Here is a 15,456-nt window from a genome sequence, read left to right as displayed (position 1 = left end):
ACTTAATCTTGTCACAAAACTTACTTGCACTGATGGTGCCTTGTATTAGGTTCAGGGTAGTTGAGTTGCTCAAAGCTGATTCCACAATGATAGCATCTGGAACTGAAGTTTTATTTTGAAACACAAGCTCTGAGGAAACAACGACTGACCCTGACCTGAAAAACACAAGCAATACAGTAAATGACAATATAAACAACATCTGACTTCTATCATGAATTCAGAACCCGAAGTATTTTCTTCTAATCATACTTACGCAAAGCTTAGGACCCTGGAGCGCCGGAATGTGCGCGGAAATTGTGCTCGATAAATTGCATTCAGCTGTTTTCACAAAAAAAGGATGTCATTTTGAGATATTAATGAAAGCATCAAAGTGGAGATATTACATATTTGAAAATTCAAATGATAATCTTTATCAGTTTAATAGATGGATTGCATACTTTTGTCACTACTTCTGTTAAAAGTGCTTTAAATGCAGCTGTGGTTGGATCAGAAAGGTCGGAAGTGAACGTCCGATTGAGACTAAAACCCAGATTGAGGCTGCCTTCATCTCCACTCGCTGCATCAGTATTTAGTTCTGTTGTAGGGGCAGCTGTAGGGGCAGCTGTTGTAGGGGCAGCTGTTGTAGGAGCAGCAGTTGAAGGGGCAGCAGTTGTAGGGGCAGCTGTTGTAGGGGCAACAGTTGAAGGGGCAGCTGTTGTAGGGGCAGCTGTTGTAGGGGCAACAGTTGTAGGGGCAGCAGTTGTAGGGGCAGCTGTTGTAGGGGCAGCTGTTGTAGGAGCAGCAGTTGAAGGGGCAGCAGTTGTAGGGGCAGCTGTTGTAGGGGCAACAGTTGAAGGGGCAGCTGTTGTAGGGGCAGCAGTTGAAGGGGCAACTGTTGTAGGGGCAGCAGTTGAAGGGGCAGCTGTTGTAGGGGCAGCAGTTGAAGGGGCAGCTGTTGTAGGGGCAACAGTTGAAGGGGCAGCTGTTGTAGGGGCAGCAGTTGAAGGAGCAGCGGTTGAAGGGGCAGCTGTTGTAGGGGCAGCAGTTGTAGGGGCAGCTGTTGTAGGGGCAGCTGTTGTAGGAGCAGCAGTTGAAGGGGCAGCAGTTGTAGGGGCAGCTGTTGTAGGGGCAGCTGTTGTAGGAGCAGCAGTTGAAGGGGCAGCAGTTGTAGGGGCAGCTGTTGTAGGGGCAACAGTTGAAGGGGCAGCTGTTGTAGGGGCAGCAGTTGAAGGGGCAGCTGTTGTAGGGGCAGCAGTTGAAGGGGCAGCTGTTGTAGGGGCAGCAGTTGAAGGGGCAGCTGTTGTAGGGGCAGCAGTTGAAGGAGCAGCGGTTGAAGGGGCAGCTGTTGAAGGGGCAGCAGTTGAAGGGGCAGCTGTTGTAGGGGCAGCAGTTGTAGGGGCAGCAGTTGAAGGGGCAGCTGTTGTAGGGGCAGCTGTTGTAGGAGCAGCAGTTGAAGGGGCAGCTGTTGTAGGGGCAGCAGTTGTAGGGGCAGCAGTTAAAGGGGAAACTGTTGTAGGGGCAGCAGTTGTAGGGGCAGCTGTTGAAGGAGCAGCGGTTGAAGGGGCAGCTGTTGAAGGGGCAGCAGTTGAAGGGGCAGCTGTTGTAGGGGCTGCTGTTGTAGGAGCAGCAGTTGTAGGAGCAGCAGTTGTAGGGGCAGCAGTTGAAGGGGCAGCTGTTGTAGGGGCAGCTGTTGTAGGAGCAGCAGTTGAAGGGGCAGCTGTTGTAGGGGCAGCAGTTGAAGGGGCAGCTGTTGTAGGGGCTGCTGTTGAAGGGGCAGCTGTTGTAGGGGCAGCAGTTGAAGGAGCAGCAGTTGAAGGGGCAGCTGTTGTAGGTGCAGCAGTTGTAGGGGCAGCAGTTGAAGGGGCAACTGTTGAAGGGGCAGCTGTTGAAGGGGCAGCAGTTGTAGGGGCAGCTGTTGTAGGGGCAGCAGTTGAAGGGGCAGCTGTTGTAGGTGCAGCAGTTGTAGGGGCAGCAGTTGAAGGGGCAGCTGTTGAAGGGGCAGCTGTTGTAGGGGCAGCAGCTGAAGGGGCAGCAGTTGTAGGGGCAGCTGTTGAGGGGGCAGCAGTTGTAGGGGCACCTATTTTGGGTGAAAAAGGGTATTGAAAATGTTTATGTAAACGAAACAACAGACACAAAAAATGAATGATCAGTTTAGTTAAGTTAGTTTGGTTTAGTTCTTTTACTTAATCTTGTCACAAAACTTACTTGCTCTGATGGTGCCTTGTACTATGTTCAGGGCATTTGGGCTGCTCAAAGTTGATTCCACACTACTAATAGATGGAACTGAAGCTGTATTTTGAAACACAAGCTCTGAGGAAACAACGACTGACCCTGACCTGAAAAACACAAGCAATTCAGTAAATGACAATATAAACAACATCTGACTTCTATCATGAATTCAGAACCCGAAGTATTTTCTTCTAATCATACTTACGCAAAGCTTAGGACCCTGGAGCGCCGGAATGTGCTCGGAAATTGTGCTCGATAAATTGCATTCAGCTGTTTTCACAAAAAAGAATGTCATTTTGAGATATTAATGAAAGCATCAAAGTGGAGATATTACATATTTGAAAATTCAAATGATAATCTTTATCAGTTTAATAGATGGATAGCATACTTTTGTCACTACTTCTGTTAAAAGTGATTTAAATGCAGCTGTGGTTGGATCAGAAAGGTCAGAAGTGAACGTCCGATTGAGACTAAAACCCAGATTGAGGCTGCCTTCATCTCCACTCGCTGCATCAGTATTTAGTTCTGTTGTAGGGGCAGCTGTAGGGGCAGCTGTTGAAGGGGCAGCTGTTGTAGGGGCAGCTGTAGGGGCAGCTGTTGTAGGGGCAGCAGTTGAAGGGGCAGCTGTTGTAGGGGCAGCTGTAGGGGCAGCTGTTGTAGGAGCAGCAGTTGTAGGGGCAGCTGTTGAAGGGGCAGCTGTTGTAGGGGCAGCTGTAGGGGCAGCAGTTGAAGGGGCAGCAGTTGTAGGGGCAGCTGTTGAAGGGGCTGTTGAAGGGGCAGCTGTAGGGGCAGCTGTTGTAGGGGCAGCAGTTGTAGGAGCAGCAGTTGTAGGGGCAGCTGTTGAAGAGGCAGCTGTAGGGGCAGCTGTTGTAGGGGCAGCTGTTGAAGGGGCAGCTGTAGGGGCAGCTGTTGAAGGGGCAACTGTTGTAGGGACAGCAGTTGTAGGGGCAGCAGTTGAAGGGGCAACTGTTGTAGGGGCAGCAGTTGTAGGAGCAGCAGTTGAAGGGGCAGCTGTTGAAGGGATAGCAGTTGAAGGGGCAGCTGTTGTAGGGGCAACAGTTGAAGGGGCAGCAGTTGAAGGGGCAGCTGTTGTAGGGGCAGCTGTTGAAGGGGCAGCAGTTGAAGGGGCAGCAGTTGTAGGGGCAGCTGTTGTAGGGGCAGCTGTTGTAGGGGCAGTAGTTGAAGGGGCAGCAGTTGAAGGGGCAGCAGTTGAAGGGGCAACTGTTGTAGGGGCAACAGTTGAAGGGGCAGCTGTTGTAGGGGCAGCTGTTGTAGGGGCAGCTGCTGTAGGGGCAGCTGTTGTAGGGGCAGCAGTTGTAGGGGCAGCTGTTGAAGGGGCAGCTGTAGGGGCAGCTGTTGTAGGGGCAGCTGTAGGGCCAGCAGTTGTAGGGGCAGCTGTTGAAGGGGCAGCTGTAGGGGCAGCTGTTGTAGGGGCAGCTGTTGAAGGGGCAGCTGTTGAAGGGGCAGCTGTAGGGGCAGCAGTTGTAGGGGCAGCTGTTGAAGGGGCAGCAGTTGTAGGGGCAGCAGTTGAAGGGGCAGCTGTAGGGGCAGCTGTTGTAGGGGCAGCTGTAGGGCCAGCAGTTGTAGGGGCAGCTGTTGAAGGGGCAGCTGTAGGGGCAGCTGTTGTAGGGGCAGCTGTTGAAGGGGCAGCTGTAGGGGCAGCTGTTGAAGGGGCAGCTGTAGGGGCAGCAGTTGTAGGGGCAGCTGTTGAAGGGGCAGCAGTTGTAGGGGCAGCAGTTGAAGGGGCAGCTGTTGAAGGGATAGCAGTTGAAGGGGCAGCTGTTGTAGGGGCAGCAGTTGAAGGGGCAGCTGTTGTAGGGGCAACAGTTGAAGGGGCAGCAGTTGAAGGGGCAGCTGTTGTAGGGGCAGCAGTTGTAGGGGCAGCTGTTGAAGGGGCAGCAGTTGAAGGGGCAGCAGTTGTAGGGGCAGTAGTTGAAGGGGCAGCAGTTGAAGGGGCAGCAGTTGAAGGGGCAACTGTTGTAGGGGCAACAGTTGAAGGGGCAGCTGTTGTAGGGGCAGCTGTTGTAGGGGCAGCTGCTGTAGGGGCAGCTGTTGTAGGGGCAGCAGTTGTAGGGGCAGCTGTTGAAGGGGCAGCTGTAGGGGCAGCTGTTGTAGGGGCAGCTGTAGGGCCAGCAGTTGTAGGGGCAGCTGTTGAAGGGGCAGCTGTAGGGGCAGCTGTTGTAGGGGCAGCTGTAGGGGCAGCTGTTGAAGGGGCAGCTGTAGGGGCAGCTGTTGTAGGGGCAGCAGTTGTAGGGGCAGCTGTTGAAGGGGCAGCAGTTGTAGGGGCAGCAGTTGAAGGGGCAGCTGTTGAAGGGATAGCAGTTGAAGGGGCAGCTGTTGTAGGGGCAACAGTTGAAGGGGCAGCAGTTGAAGGGGCAGCTGTTGTAGGGGCAGCAGTTGTAGGGGCAGCTGTTGAAGGGGCAGCAGTTGAAGGGGCAGCAGTTGTAGGGGCAGCTGTTGTAGGGGCAGTAGTTGAAGGGGCAGCAGTTGAAGGGGCAGCTGTTGTAGGGGCAGCTGCTGTAGGGGCAGCTGTTGTAGGGGCAGCAGTTGAAGGGGCAGCAGTTGTAGGGGCAGCTGTTGAAGGGGCAGCTGTAGGGGCAGCAGTTGTAGGGGCAGCAGTTGTAGGGGCAGCAGTTGTAGGGGCAGCTGTTGAAGGGGCAGCTGTAGGGGCAGCTGTTGTAGGGGCAGCTGTTGAAGGGGCAGCTGTAGGGGCAGCTGTTGAAGGGGCAGCTGTAGGGGCAGCAGTTGTAGGGGCAGCTGTTGAAGGGGCAGCTGTTGAAGGGGCAACTGTTGTAGGGGCAGCAGTTGTAGGGGCAGCAGTTGTAGGGGCAGTAGTTGAAGGGGCAACTGTTGTAGGGGCAGCTGTTGAAGGGGCAGCAGTTGTAGGGGCAGCTGTTGAAGGGATAGCAGTTGAAGGGGCAGCTGTTGTAGGGGCTACAGTTGAAGGGGCAGCAGTTGAAGGGGCAGCTGTTGTAGGGTCAACAGTTGAAGGGGCAGCAGTTGTAGGAGCAACATTTGAAGGGGCAGCTGTTGAAGGGGAAGCAGTTGTAGGGGCAGCTGTTGTAGGAGCAGCAGTTGAAGGGGCAGCTGTTGTAGGAGCAGCAGTTGTAGGGGCAGCTGTTGTAGGGGCAGCAGTTGAAGGGGCAGCTGTTGTAGGAACAGCAGTTGTAGGAGCAGCTGTAGAGGAAGCTGTAGAAGAACCTATTTTGGGTGAAAAGAGGTATTGGAAATGTTTATGTAAATGAAACAACACAGACACGAGAAATGAATGACCAGTTTAGTGAAAATTATTTGGTTTAGTTCTTTTACTTAATCTTGTCACAAAACTTACTTGCGCTGATGGTGCCTTGTACTAGGTTCAGGGTAGTTGAGTTGCTCAAAGCCGATTCCACACTGCTAGTAGCTGGAACTGAAGTTCTATTTTGAAACACAATCTCTGAGGAAACAACGACTGACCCTGACCTGAAAAAACACAAGCAATACAGTAAATGACAATATAAACAACATCTGACTTCTATCATGAATTCAGAACCCAAAGTACTTTCTTCTAATCATACTTACGCAAAGCTTAGGACCCTGGAGCGCAGGAATGTGCTCGGAAATTGTGCTCGATAAATTGCATTCAGCTGTTTTCACAAAAAAGGATAGAATTTTGATATTAATGAAAGCATCAAAGTGGGGATATTACATATTTGAAAATTCAAATGATAATCTTTATCAGTTTAATAGATGGATTGCGTACATTTGCCACTACTTCTGTTGAAAGTGCTTTGAATGCAGCTGTGGTTGGATCAGAAAGGTCGGAAGTGAACGTCCGATTGAGACTAAAACCCAGATTGAGGCTGCCTTCATCTCCACTCGCTGCATCAGTATTTAGTTCTGTTGTAGGGGCAGCTGTAGGGGCAGCTGTTGAAGGGGCAGCTGTTGTAGAGGCAGCAGTTGAAGGGGGTGCAGTTGAAGGGGCAGCTGTTGTAGGGGCAACAGTTGAAGGGGCAGCTGTTGTAGGGGCAGCAGTTGAAGGGGCAGCTGTTGTAGGGGCAGCAGTTGAAGGGGCAGCTGTTGTAGGACCAGCAGTTGTAGGGGCAGCAGTTGAAGGGGCAGCTGTTGTAGGGGCAGCAGTTGAAGGGGCAAGAGTTGAAGGGGAAGCTGTTGTAGGGGCAGCAGTTGAAGGGGCAACTGTTGTAGGGGCAGCAGTTGTAGGGGCAGCTGTTGTAGGGGCAGCTGTAGGGGCAGCAGTTGTAGGGGCAGCTGTTGAAGGGGCAGCTGTTGAAGGGGAAGCTGTAGGGGCAGCTGTTGTAGGGGCAGCTGTAGGGGCAGCTGTTGTAGGGGCAGCAGTTGAAGGGGCAGCAGTTGTAGGGGTAGCTGTTGAAGGGGCAGCTGTTGTAGGGGCAGCTGTAGGGGCAGCAGTTGTAGGGGCAGCTGTTGTAGGAGCAGCAGTTGTAGGGGCAGCTGTTGAAGGGGCAGCTGTTGTAGGGGCAGCTGTTGAAGGGGCAGCTGTTGTAGGGGCAGCAGTTGTAGGGGCAGCTGTTGAAGGGGCAGCTGTTGTAGGGGCAGCTGTTGAAGGGGCAGCTGTTGTAGGGGCAGCTGTAGGGGCAGCTGTTGTAGGGGCAGCAGTTGTAGGGGCAGCTGTTGTAGGGGCAGCTGTTGAAGGGGCAGCTGTAGGGGCAGCTGTTGAAGGGGCAACTGTTGTAGGGGCAGCAGTTGTAGGGGCAGGAGTTGAAGGGATAGGAGTTGAAGGGGCAGCAGTTGAAGGGGCAGCAGTTGAAGGGGCAGCTGTTGAAGGGGCAGCAGTTGAGGGGGCAGCTGTTGTGGGGGCAGCAGTTGAAGGGGCAGCTGTTGTAGGGGCAGCAGTTGTAGGGGCAACAGTTGAAGGGGCAACAGTTGAAGGGGCAGCTGTTGAAGGGGCAGCCGTTGTAGGGGCAGCAGTTGTAGGGGCAGCTGTTGTAGGGGCAGCTGTTGTAGGGGCAGTAGTTGAAGGGGCAGCTGTTGTAGGGGCAACAGTTGAAGGGGCAACTGTTGTAGGGACAGCAGTTGTAGGGGCAGCAGTTGAAGGGGCAGCTGTTGTAGGGGCAGCTGTAGGGGCAGCAGTTGAAGGGGTAGCTGTTGAAGGGGCAGCTGTAGGGGCAGCTGTTGTAGGGGCAGCTGTAGGGGCAGCAGTTGTAGGGGCAGTTGTTGTAGGAGCAGCTGTTGAAGGGGCAGCTGTTGTAGGGGCAGCTGTTGAAGGGGCAGCTGTTGTAGGGGCAGCTGTTGAAGGGGCAGCTGTTGTAGGGGCAGCTGTAGGGGCAGCTGTTGTAGGGGCAGCTGTTGAAGGGGCAGCCGTTGAAGGGGCAACTGTTGTAGGGGCAGCAGTTGAAGGGATAGGAGTTGAAGGGGCAGCTGTTGTAGGGGCAACAGTTGAAGGGGCAGCAGTTGAAGGGGCAGCTGTTGTGGGGGCAGCAGTTGAAGGGGCAGCTGTTGTAGGGGCAGCAGTTGAAGGGGCAACAGTTGAAGGGGCAGCTGTTGAAGGGGCAGCCGTTGTAGGGGCAGCAGTTGAAGGGGCAGCTGTTGTAGGAGCAGCAGTTATAGGGGCAGCAGTTGAAGGGGCAGCTGTTGTAGGGGCAGCAGTTGAAGGGGCAGCTGTTGTAGGAACAGCAGTTGTAGGAGCAGCTGTTGGCGCAGCTGTAGAGGAAGCTGTAGAAGAACCTATTTGGGGTGAAAAGAGGTATTGGAAATGTTTATGTAAATGAAACAACACAGACACGAGAAATGAATGACCAGTTTAGTGAAATTAATTTGGTTTAGTTCTTTTACTTAATCTTGTCACAAAACTTACTTGCGCTGATGGTGCCTTGTACTAGGTTCAGGGTAGTTGAGTTGCTCAAAGCCGATTCAACACTGCTAGTAGCTGGAACTGAAGCTCTATTTTGAAACACAATCTCTGAGGAAACAACGACTGACCCTGACCTGAAAAAACACAAGCAATACAGTAAATGACAATATAAACAACATCTGACTTCTATCATGAATTCAGAACCCAAAGTATTTTCTTCTAATCATACTTACGCAAAGCTTAGGACCCTGGAGCGCAGGAATGTGCTCGGAAATTGTGCTCGATAAATTGCATTCAGCTGTTTTCACAAAAAAGGATAGAATTTTGATATTAATGAAAGCATCAAAGTGGGGATTTTACATATTTGAAAATTCAAATGATAATCTTTATCAGTTTAATAGATGGATTGCGTACATTTGCCACTACTTCTGTTGAAAGTGCTTTGAATGCAGCTGTGGTTGGATCAGAAAGGTCGGAAGTGAACGTCCGACTGAGACTAAAACCCAGATTGAGGCTGCCTTCATCTCCACTCGCTGCATCAGTATTTAGTTCTGTTGTAGGGGCAGCTGTAGGGGCAACTGTTGAAGGGGCAGCTGTAGGGGCAGCTGTTGTAGGGGCAGCTGTAGGGGCAACAGTTGAAGGGGCAGCAGTTGAAGGGGCAACTGTTGTAGGGGCAGCTGTTGTAGGGGCAGCAGTTGAAGGGGCAGCTGTTGTAGGGGCAGCTGTAGGGGCAGCTGTTGTAGGGGCAGCAGTTGAAGGGGTAGCTGTTGAAGGGGCAGCTGTAGGGGCAGCTGTTGTAGGGGCAGCTGTAGGGGCAGCAGTTGTAGGGGCAGCTGTTGTAGGAGCAGCAGTTGTAGGGGCAGCTGTTGAAGGGGCAGCAGTTGTAGGGGCAGCTGTTGTAGGAGCAGTAGTTGAAGGGCCAGCTGTTGTAGGGGCAGCAGTTGTAGGGGCAGCTGTTGTAGGGGCAGCAGTTGGAGGGGCAGCTGTTGTAGGGGCAGCAGTTGAAGGGGCAGCAGTTGTAGGGGTAGCTGTTGAAGGGGCAGCTGTAGGGGCAGCTGTTGTAGGAGCAGCAGTTGTAGGGGCAGCTGTTGAAGGGGCAGCAGTTGTAGGGGCAGCTGTTGTAGGAGCAGTAGTTGAAGGGCCAGCTGTTGTAGGGGCAGCAGTTGTAGGGGCAGCTGTTGTAGGAGCAGCAGTTGTAGGGGCAGCTGTTGTAGGGGCAGCTGTTGTAGAGGCAGCTGTAGGAGCAGCAGTTGTAGGGGCACCAGTTGTAGAGGCAGCAGTAGCTGTGGGGGAATCTGTGGGAGCAGCAGTTGTAGGGGCAGTAGCCATCGTCGAAACATCTAGGGTGAAAGAAATGACGAGTCAAAGGGTTGAGTCATATTACATTTGATACATTAAATAATAAAAACACATTTTTATTTTTTTCAAAGAGGTCATAATCCTCAATGGCAGGCATTGATGAAGCTAAGATCTACAGAGATTTACTACCACAATTGAAAAGGGTTAGTTGAGAATCGTATTCAATCCAGACGTAATTCATAGCCCATGTCTGTTTAAAATTGGTCCGATCTGAGTCAGATTTCCTGTTTTGAATAGCGAGTGTTATACAACAGTTAGGTCCGGTCAAACTATATACTAATTTCTAGGGCTGTCAAAATCAACACGTTAATCGCCGCAATTAATTTTGAAATACATAAAGCGTTACGAAATATTAACACAGTTTACCTATTTCCTTTGTGGGGGGTTGATGTCATGTAACGAAAGCCGCAAAACATGAAGCCGCAAGCCTGAGAGTTTATTTTATTGTCTATGGAGTTAGCTAAAGATGGAGAGGAAAGTGAGGAGCTTGTAGGCGAAAAATTTCAGTTTATAAAGTTGCCTGATCAGTGCTGCCGCTACCACCATAAGCATCACGCACTGTGCGTAGGGCACCAAGAGATAGAGGACGGACCAACATTTAGCCAATAAATAGTAGCTTTACTGCAAACTGCTTTTCACTCTTGTTAGACAGTGTTTACGATGTCAAAATACACTAACAGCATGTTACATAAAGATAATGCTTTCCGGGTCCTCTCCATTAACTCATTGAATGCCGCGCTGTTTTCGGAAGCTTTGGCCCAGAGTGCCAGTAATCTTGATAATTGTTGACGATTTTTGTAGAGCCACAGAATATTCTGTGTTCTAGCTATGAACACATACAATGGCTCGTTTAAAAGGTGAGACTTTAAGCTCTCAGTGGGTGCAAACCGTGTATTTCTACACACCTCTGTTCCTGAGAAATCCCAAGCTAAACAGTGGCTAGTTTCATTTTCAATGGCAAAGTATGTAAGAAATTAATCTACCTCAATCTTGGGCATACTTAAAAAAATGGATGCTTGTCAAATCAAATTCTCCTGAGAACACCAAGTTATGTTCAGTTCTCATAGTCATATTTTAATTGCATTTTAACCAGTCCTAGTTCTGTTTTAAGGTAGACATACAAACTTTAGTATTAGCATAATTTATTGGTCTTTTGTTGTGCACTGATGGCTGGCTGATGTGTGAAACACAATCTTGTTTTTATGTGAATCAAAAGAAAGAATAAACTGTCTATCTATCTATCTAAAATACTGTCAGTGATATTTTAGGAAGTTGCCATCCAAAAATAGTAGTTATTTTGTGTGGAATCAGCTGTTGCCAATGCGTGTTTCACCTTTCATGGTAACAGTTGATTCTGTTTATTAGAATTTAACAGAAAAAAAATCATTTCATTGAAAAGAAGTTTCATTTCGTAGCAAAGTATGTGAGAAATTAATCTACCTCAATCTTGGGCATACTTAAAACAATGGATGCTTATCAAATCAAATTCTCCTGAGGACACCAAGTTATGTTCAGTTCTCATGTATGAACAACAGGTTACAGAGGCACAATAATGAACAAAACAAATATGGGATGACTACCCACTTGTGGATGTCAGTGTTGTGGCATTTGTTTCTGGCATTATTGATGTTGATATGGCATTTAGTGTTGAGATTATTTGGGATGTGGCTTCTGAAGGAAATATTGAGGTTGTAGCTGCCGGTGTAGAGGAGGCAGAGATAGAGGCTGATGATGAAGCCTGTGTTGTTATGGTTACTGATGATGAGGATGGCGATAGTGTCATAGACTGTGATGTTGAAGGAGATGGTTGAGGTGATGTTGTCATGGGTACTGATATTGATGATTGTGCTTGTGTTGAGGAGGAGTCTATGGTAGAGGTTGTCGTTAGTGCTGAAGTTGGGACGCTTTGTATTATTGATGTTATATATATGAAGATAATACACTCAAGAAATGTATACATTCAGAAAGAGAAACACCCTGTTTTTCTGGTGAGCTGCCTTTCTAAAAAGTTTGAGTTCCATCTATGAGGAATCAGCTGTTTAGAATGCCTGTGTTTGACCTCATATGGGAATAATTCATTCTGGCCACTTGAGTTAAGTAGAATGTGGCTGTACAAATTGCATAATGAGAGTGTGTTATAAATGAGAAAATACTATTGAAGATGAAGATAGAAATAAAACTATGCCAACCTTGGTTATAGTTTTGAAAAGGAAAACTGTACATTATGGAAAATCTTCTAAAGATTCCAAGTTACAGTATGTACAGTGCTAAATTATGCACACCGGGTGTATGTCACAAAGGCACCAATAATAAACAGAAAACTATGAAACAAAAATAGATACTGTATGTGATGACTGACCATTTGTGAATGTAAATGTGGTAGCATTCGTTTGTGGTGTACCTGATGATGATGTGGGATTTGGTGTTGATGGTACGGGGGATGTGGTGGCTTCTGAAGCAGATGTTGGAGATGTAGCTGCAGGTGTAGAGGAAGCAGAGATAGAGACTGATGGTGAAGCCTGTGTTGTTATGGTTACTGATGATGAGGATGGAGATAGTGTCATAGACTGTGATGTTGAAGGAGATGGTTGAGGTGATGTTGTGATGGGTACTGATGTTGATGATTGTGCTGGTGTTGAGGGGGAGCCTATGGTAGAGACTGATGTTAATTCTGGGGTTGAGGTTCTGGATAAAATTAATCTTGATGTTGAAGTTAACTTTGCTAAACACATTTTTCCCCACAGTGATCATACTGCTGAACCAGAGAATGTGAATTAAATTGAATGGACTCTTTATTTAGCCGGTTACAAGTCCGAAGCACTAACCAGTAGGCCACGGCTGCCCCTAAAAGAACAACTGAGCATCTGAACGAGGAAGAAAAACGTCAACTTTATGAAAAATGTAATGCACAGCCTGCACATTTGGCCTAGAAAATCATATTTCTAGGTCGTTTTACAATAAGATATGTCAATGAGTAATAGATAAGAGGTTAAGAAATGTGTTCATGGTCAAATGAGAAAATACATATTTTAGTAATTTTTCGACCCTCTCTGCATTCCAATCGCTATATCTCGAAATGGATTTCCGCAACACTAGACTCATTTCGTCGTGGCGTGCCCCATGTTTTTCTTACACAGGTTTTCTACAGGAATAGGATGTTTTGAATGGGCATTGCACTAGTACAGCAGATTAACGAAAAGACGATATACAGGGATGAACCATACCTAAATTTTATTTATAACTGAGATAATATTCTCCCTATAATATGCTCCAATCAATCATCTTTCTCTTTGGTCAAAATGGACTGACCTTATTGTTTACTGATCTGAAAGTGCTAAAGGATCATTTCATATTGAGTATATTTTCAGGTAGATTTAAATTGAATTAACATACGCTCTATTATGCACTGGGAAATGAGTTTCAGTATTTACCACTTTCAGATGTCACAAGACTTGATGGGCTTGATGTTGGCGTTATTGTGGCAGCTATTGTTTCAGGCTGTGAGGTTGAGGCTGAAGTCGAAGTTTCTACCATTGTTTGGGGAGCTTCAGTTGGCGTTGCCCTAAAAACTTCTAGAAAATAAAAACACAATGTTCAACTAAAATAAATACTCAACTCATGATGTCATGGAAATCTTGATGTGCAGTGAATTCTTCAATTCTGTCGTGATATATATTGCCCTTCCAATTTGAATTTAAGTGACTTTGAAATTGGATGTACTCTAGTTGACAATACTAAGCTAGAGCACTTCAAACAGTGAAAAAATAGCCTAATCATTTGCAAATCTTCACACAAAATCCTTACGTTCTGCTTTTATACTGGTTGTATTGACACCAAGGCTAGAAAAGCCTGTAGTGTTGGAGGAAGCGGCTTCTACCAGAGTGCCAGTCACATTTCCAGTGTCAGGAACAGAGTTTACATTGTTAAAAATCAGTACAGAATCCACAACGACAGATCCTTGTCTGAAAAAAATGAAAAGGTTTTTAGTATAAAGACACAGTAGTCTAACAACAAATGTGTTTTATTATGTATTGAGGAATAATTGTTATGTTTCACTGTACCTGAAGCCTTTGATTAATGTACGATTGAAACTAGATCCAAACTTTGCAGCGTATACTGCATCTAGCTGTAAATTTGCAATTTTATGCAGGTTAATGGTGAGATTTACAGAAGATATAGCAGACATTAAAATCTACTTTTAGAAGTGATCATAGTACCGCTTGGGACACTTGAGCAGCCAACTGTACAAATTCTGTTGAAGAGGCATTTTGCAGCTCTTGTTTAAATGTCTTCTCCAGCTTGAATTCCAATATGACTTCAGGCTCTGGGATGGGTGCTGGAGTAGTTGTTGTTTGGTGAACTGCAATTATTGACAAGATTGTAGGTATACCGAAAGATAAATACTCTGTAATTCTAAGAAGATGCTGTCCTACAAAGCTAGATCCCCCATCTGTGAGGCGTCAGAAATGGGCAATGCCTATAAATCATCTTAAAAATGAGAATATTTTATTATGATTACTAGTAAGTATTAAATGGCTTTTGGCTGTACATTTTCCTGAAACATTTCTAATTTCATATTAGATTGATATTGATTTCATTGATATGATTGATCTCAGACAACCTCCCTGAATTTGAGTATAATTTGGAAAGGACAGATATTCGACAGATCAGCTTTCTCCAAATGTTTTCCAAGTTTTGTTTAGAGCACATTTAATCATTTTAACTAGGGCTGTCAATCGATTAAAAAAATTAATGTAATTAATTACATACTCTGTGATTAATTAATCTAAATTAATCGCATATATAATTTTTGCTGTGAAAGTATTTTAAATATTTAAATTTAAATGAATCATTGAATAATCAGTGACATTAAAGTTCAAAAACTCTTCAGCATTAGTGACATTAAAACTCAACTGTTCAAATAATTGCCATAATAATCTATGATATGACCTAATATGCTGAGGAAATAAATTCAAAAGTGCTTCCGGAAGAAGTTTTTTTTTCACATACAAGGCATTTCATTGCAGAGGACTTTATTTTCAACACTTTATTTTTTATCAACACCATCAGGCCGTTTTTTAAAAGTAAATGTTCCAATCAATGATCCAGGCAGCACGTTTTCTTCTCTCTCCTTCATTTTACAGTCTAATTTTTACTGACTAGAATGGCTCGGGGTCAAAGGTCATACGGAATCGATTAATCTGCACTAATTTTTTTAATCAGTTATTTTTTCTCAAATTAATTAATCGAAATTAATCAGTTATTTTGACAGCCCTAATTTAAACACAACATGTGTTGGCAAAATTAATCATGTTTACACGTTTTATGACTATGACTAACCATTTGTGAAGGTGAGTATTGTAGCATTTGTTTGAGGTACAACTGATGTTGATGACCGTACTAAGGATTCCAAGTTATGTTTACAGTGCTGAATTACGCACGACGGGAGTATGTCACAAAGGCACCAATAATAAATAAGTAAATACATAATAAATAAAAATACATATGTGATGACTAACCATTTGTTAATGCATTTGATTGTGTTGTTACTGATGTTGATATGATATTGGGTGATAGTACGGGGGATGTGGTGGCTTCTGAAGCAGATGTTGGAGATGTAGCTGCAGGTGTAGAGGAAGCAGAGATAGAGACTGATGGTGAAGCCTGTGTTGTTATGGTTACTGATGATGAGGATGGAGATAGTGTCATAGACTGTGATGTTGAAGAAGATAGTTGAGGTGATGTTGTGATGGGCTCTGATGTTGATGATTGTGCTGGTGTTGAGGGGGAGCCTATGGTAGACACTGATGTTAATTCTGGGGTTGGGGTTCTGGATAAAATTAAGCTTGATGTTGAAGATAACTCTGCTAAACACCTTTTTCCCCACAGTGATCATACTGCTGAACCAGAGAATGTGAATTAAATTGAATGGACTCTTTATTTATCAAACCAACTTATTGATCTATTTATCGTCATATTTTAATTGCATTTTAACCAGTCCTAGTTCTGTTTTAAATTAGACATACAAACTTTAGTGTTAGCATAATTTATTGGACTCTTGTGCACTGATTGCTGGCTGA

The 15,456-nt window shown here is 46.4% G+C and overlaps 1 protein-coding gene across 43 annotated transcripts in view; it reads right to left on the bottom strand.

Moving 5' to 3' along the window:
- Positions 1-15,456, bottom strand: part of LOC143134327 (uncharacterized) — a 51,234-nt gene that overhangs the window by 706 nt on the left and 35,072 nt on the right. For 36 of the 43 annotated variants that reach the window (XM_076294606.1, XM_076294605.1, XM_076294609.1 and 33 more), the window contains 19 exons: positions 14,896-15,168; positions 13,594-13,736; positions 13,438-13,502; positions 13,181-13,338; positions 12,808-12,948; positions 11,778-12,023; positions 10,961-11,071; positions 8,432-9,357; positions 8,251-8,315; positions 8,021-8,151; positions 5,951-7,890; positions 5,770-5,834; positions 5,540-5,670; positions 2,597-5,409; positions 2,414-2,478; positions 2,185-2,315; positions 438-2,056; positions 254-318; positions 25-155 (listed from right to left, as the gene is read on the bottom strand). In XM_076294606.1, the coding sequence (XP_076150721.1) occupies positions 25-155; positions 254-318; positions 438-2,056; positions 2,185-2,315; positions 2,414-2,478; positions 2,597-5,409; positions 5,540-5,670; positions 5,770-5,834; positions 5,951-7,890; positions 8,021-8,151; positions 8,251-8,315; positions 8,432-9,357; positions 10,961-11,071; positions 11,778-12,023; positions 12,808-12,948; positions 13,181-13,338; positions 13,438-13,502; positions 13,594-13,736; positions 14,896-15,168 (9,219 nt within the window). The remainder of the gene's footprint in view (positions 1-24; positions 156-253; positions 319-437; positions 2,057-2,184; positions 2,316-2,413; positions 2,479-2,596; positions 5,410-5,539; positions 5,671-5,769; positions 5,835-5,950; positions 7,891-8,020; positions 8,152-8,250; positions 8,316-8,431; positions 9,358-10,960; positions 11,072-11,777; positions 12,024-12,807; positions 12,949-13,180; positions 13,339-13,437; positions 13,503-13,593; positions 13,737-14,895; positions 15,169-15,456) is intronic. The other 7 variants (XM_076294626.1, XM_076294621.1, XM_076294607.1 and 4 more) reach the window with 7 other exon arrangements.

Source organism: Alosa pseudoharengus, unplaced genomic scaffold, assembly GCF_046254945.1.
Source record: "Alosa pseudoharengus isolate Yale_2024_CS ecotype anadromous, Long Island Sound unplaced genomic scaffold, YU_APseudo_1.1 YU_APseudo_1.1_scf_2, whole genome shotgun sequence".
Classification (NCBI taxonomy): Eukaryota; Metazoa; Chordata; class Actinopteri; order Clupeiformes; family Clupeidae; genus Alosa; species Alosa pseudoharengus.
Note: the sequence above shows the minus strand (reverse complement) of the source record. Positions and strands in the feature narration are given on the sequence as shown.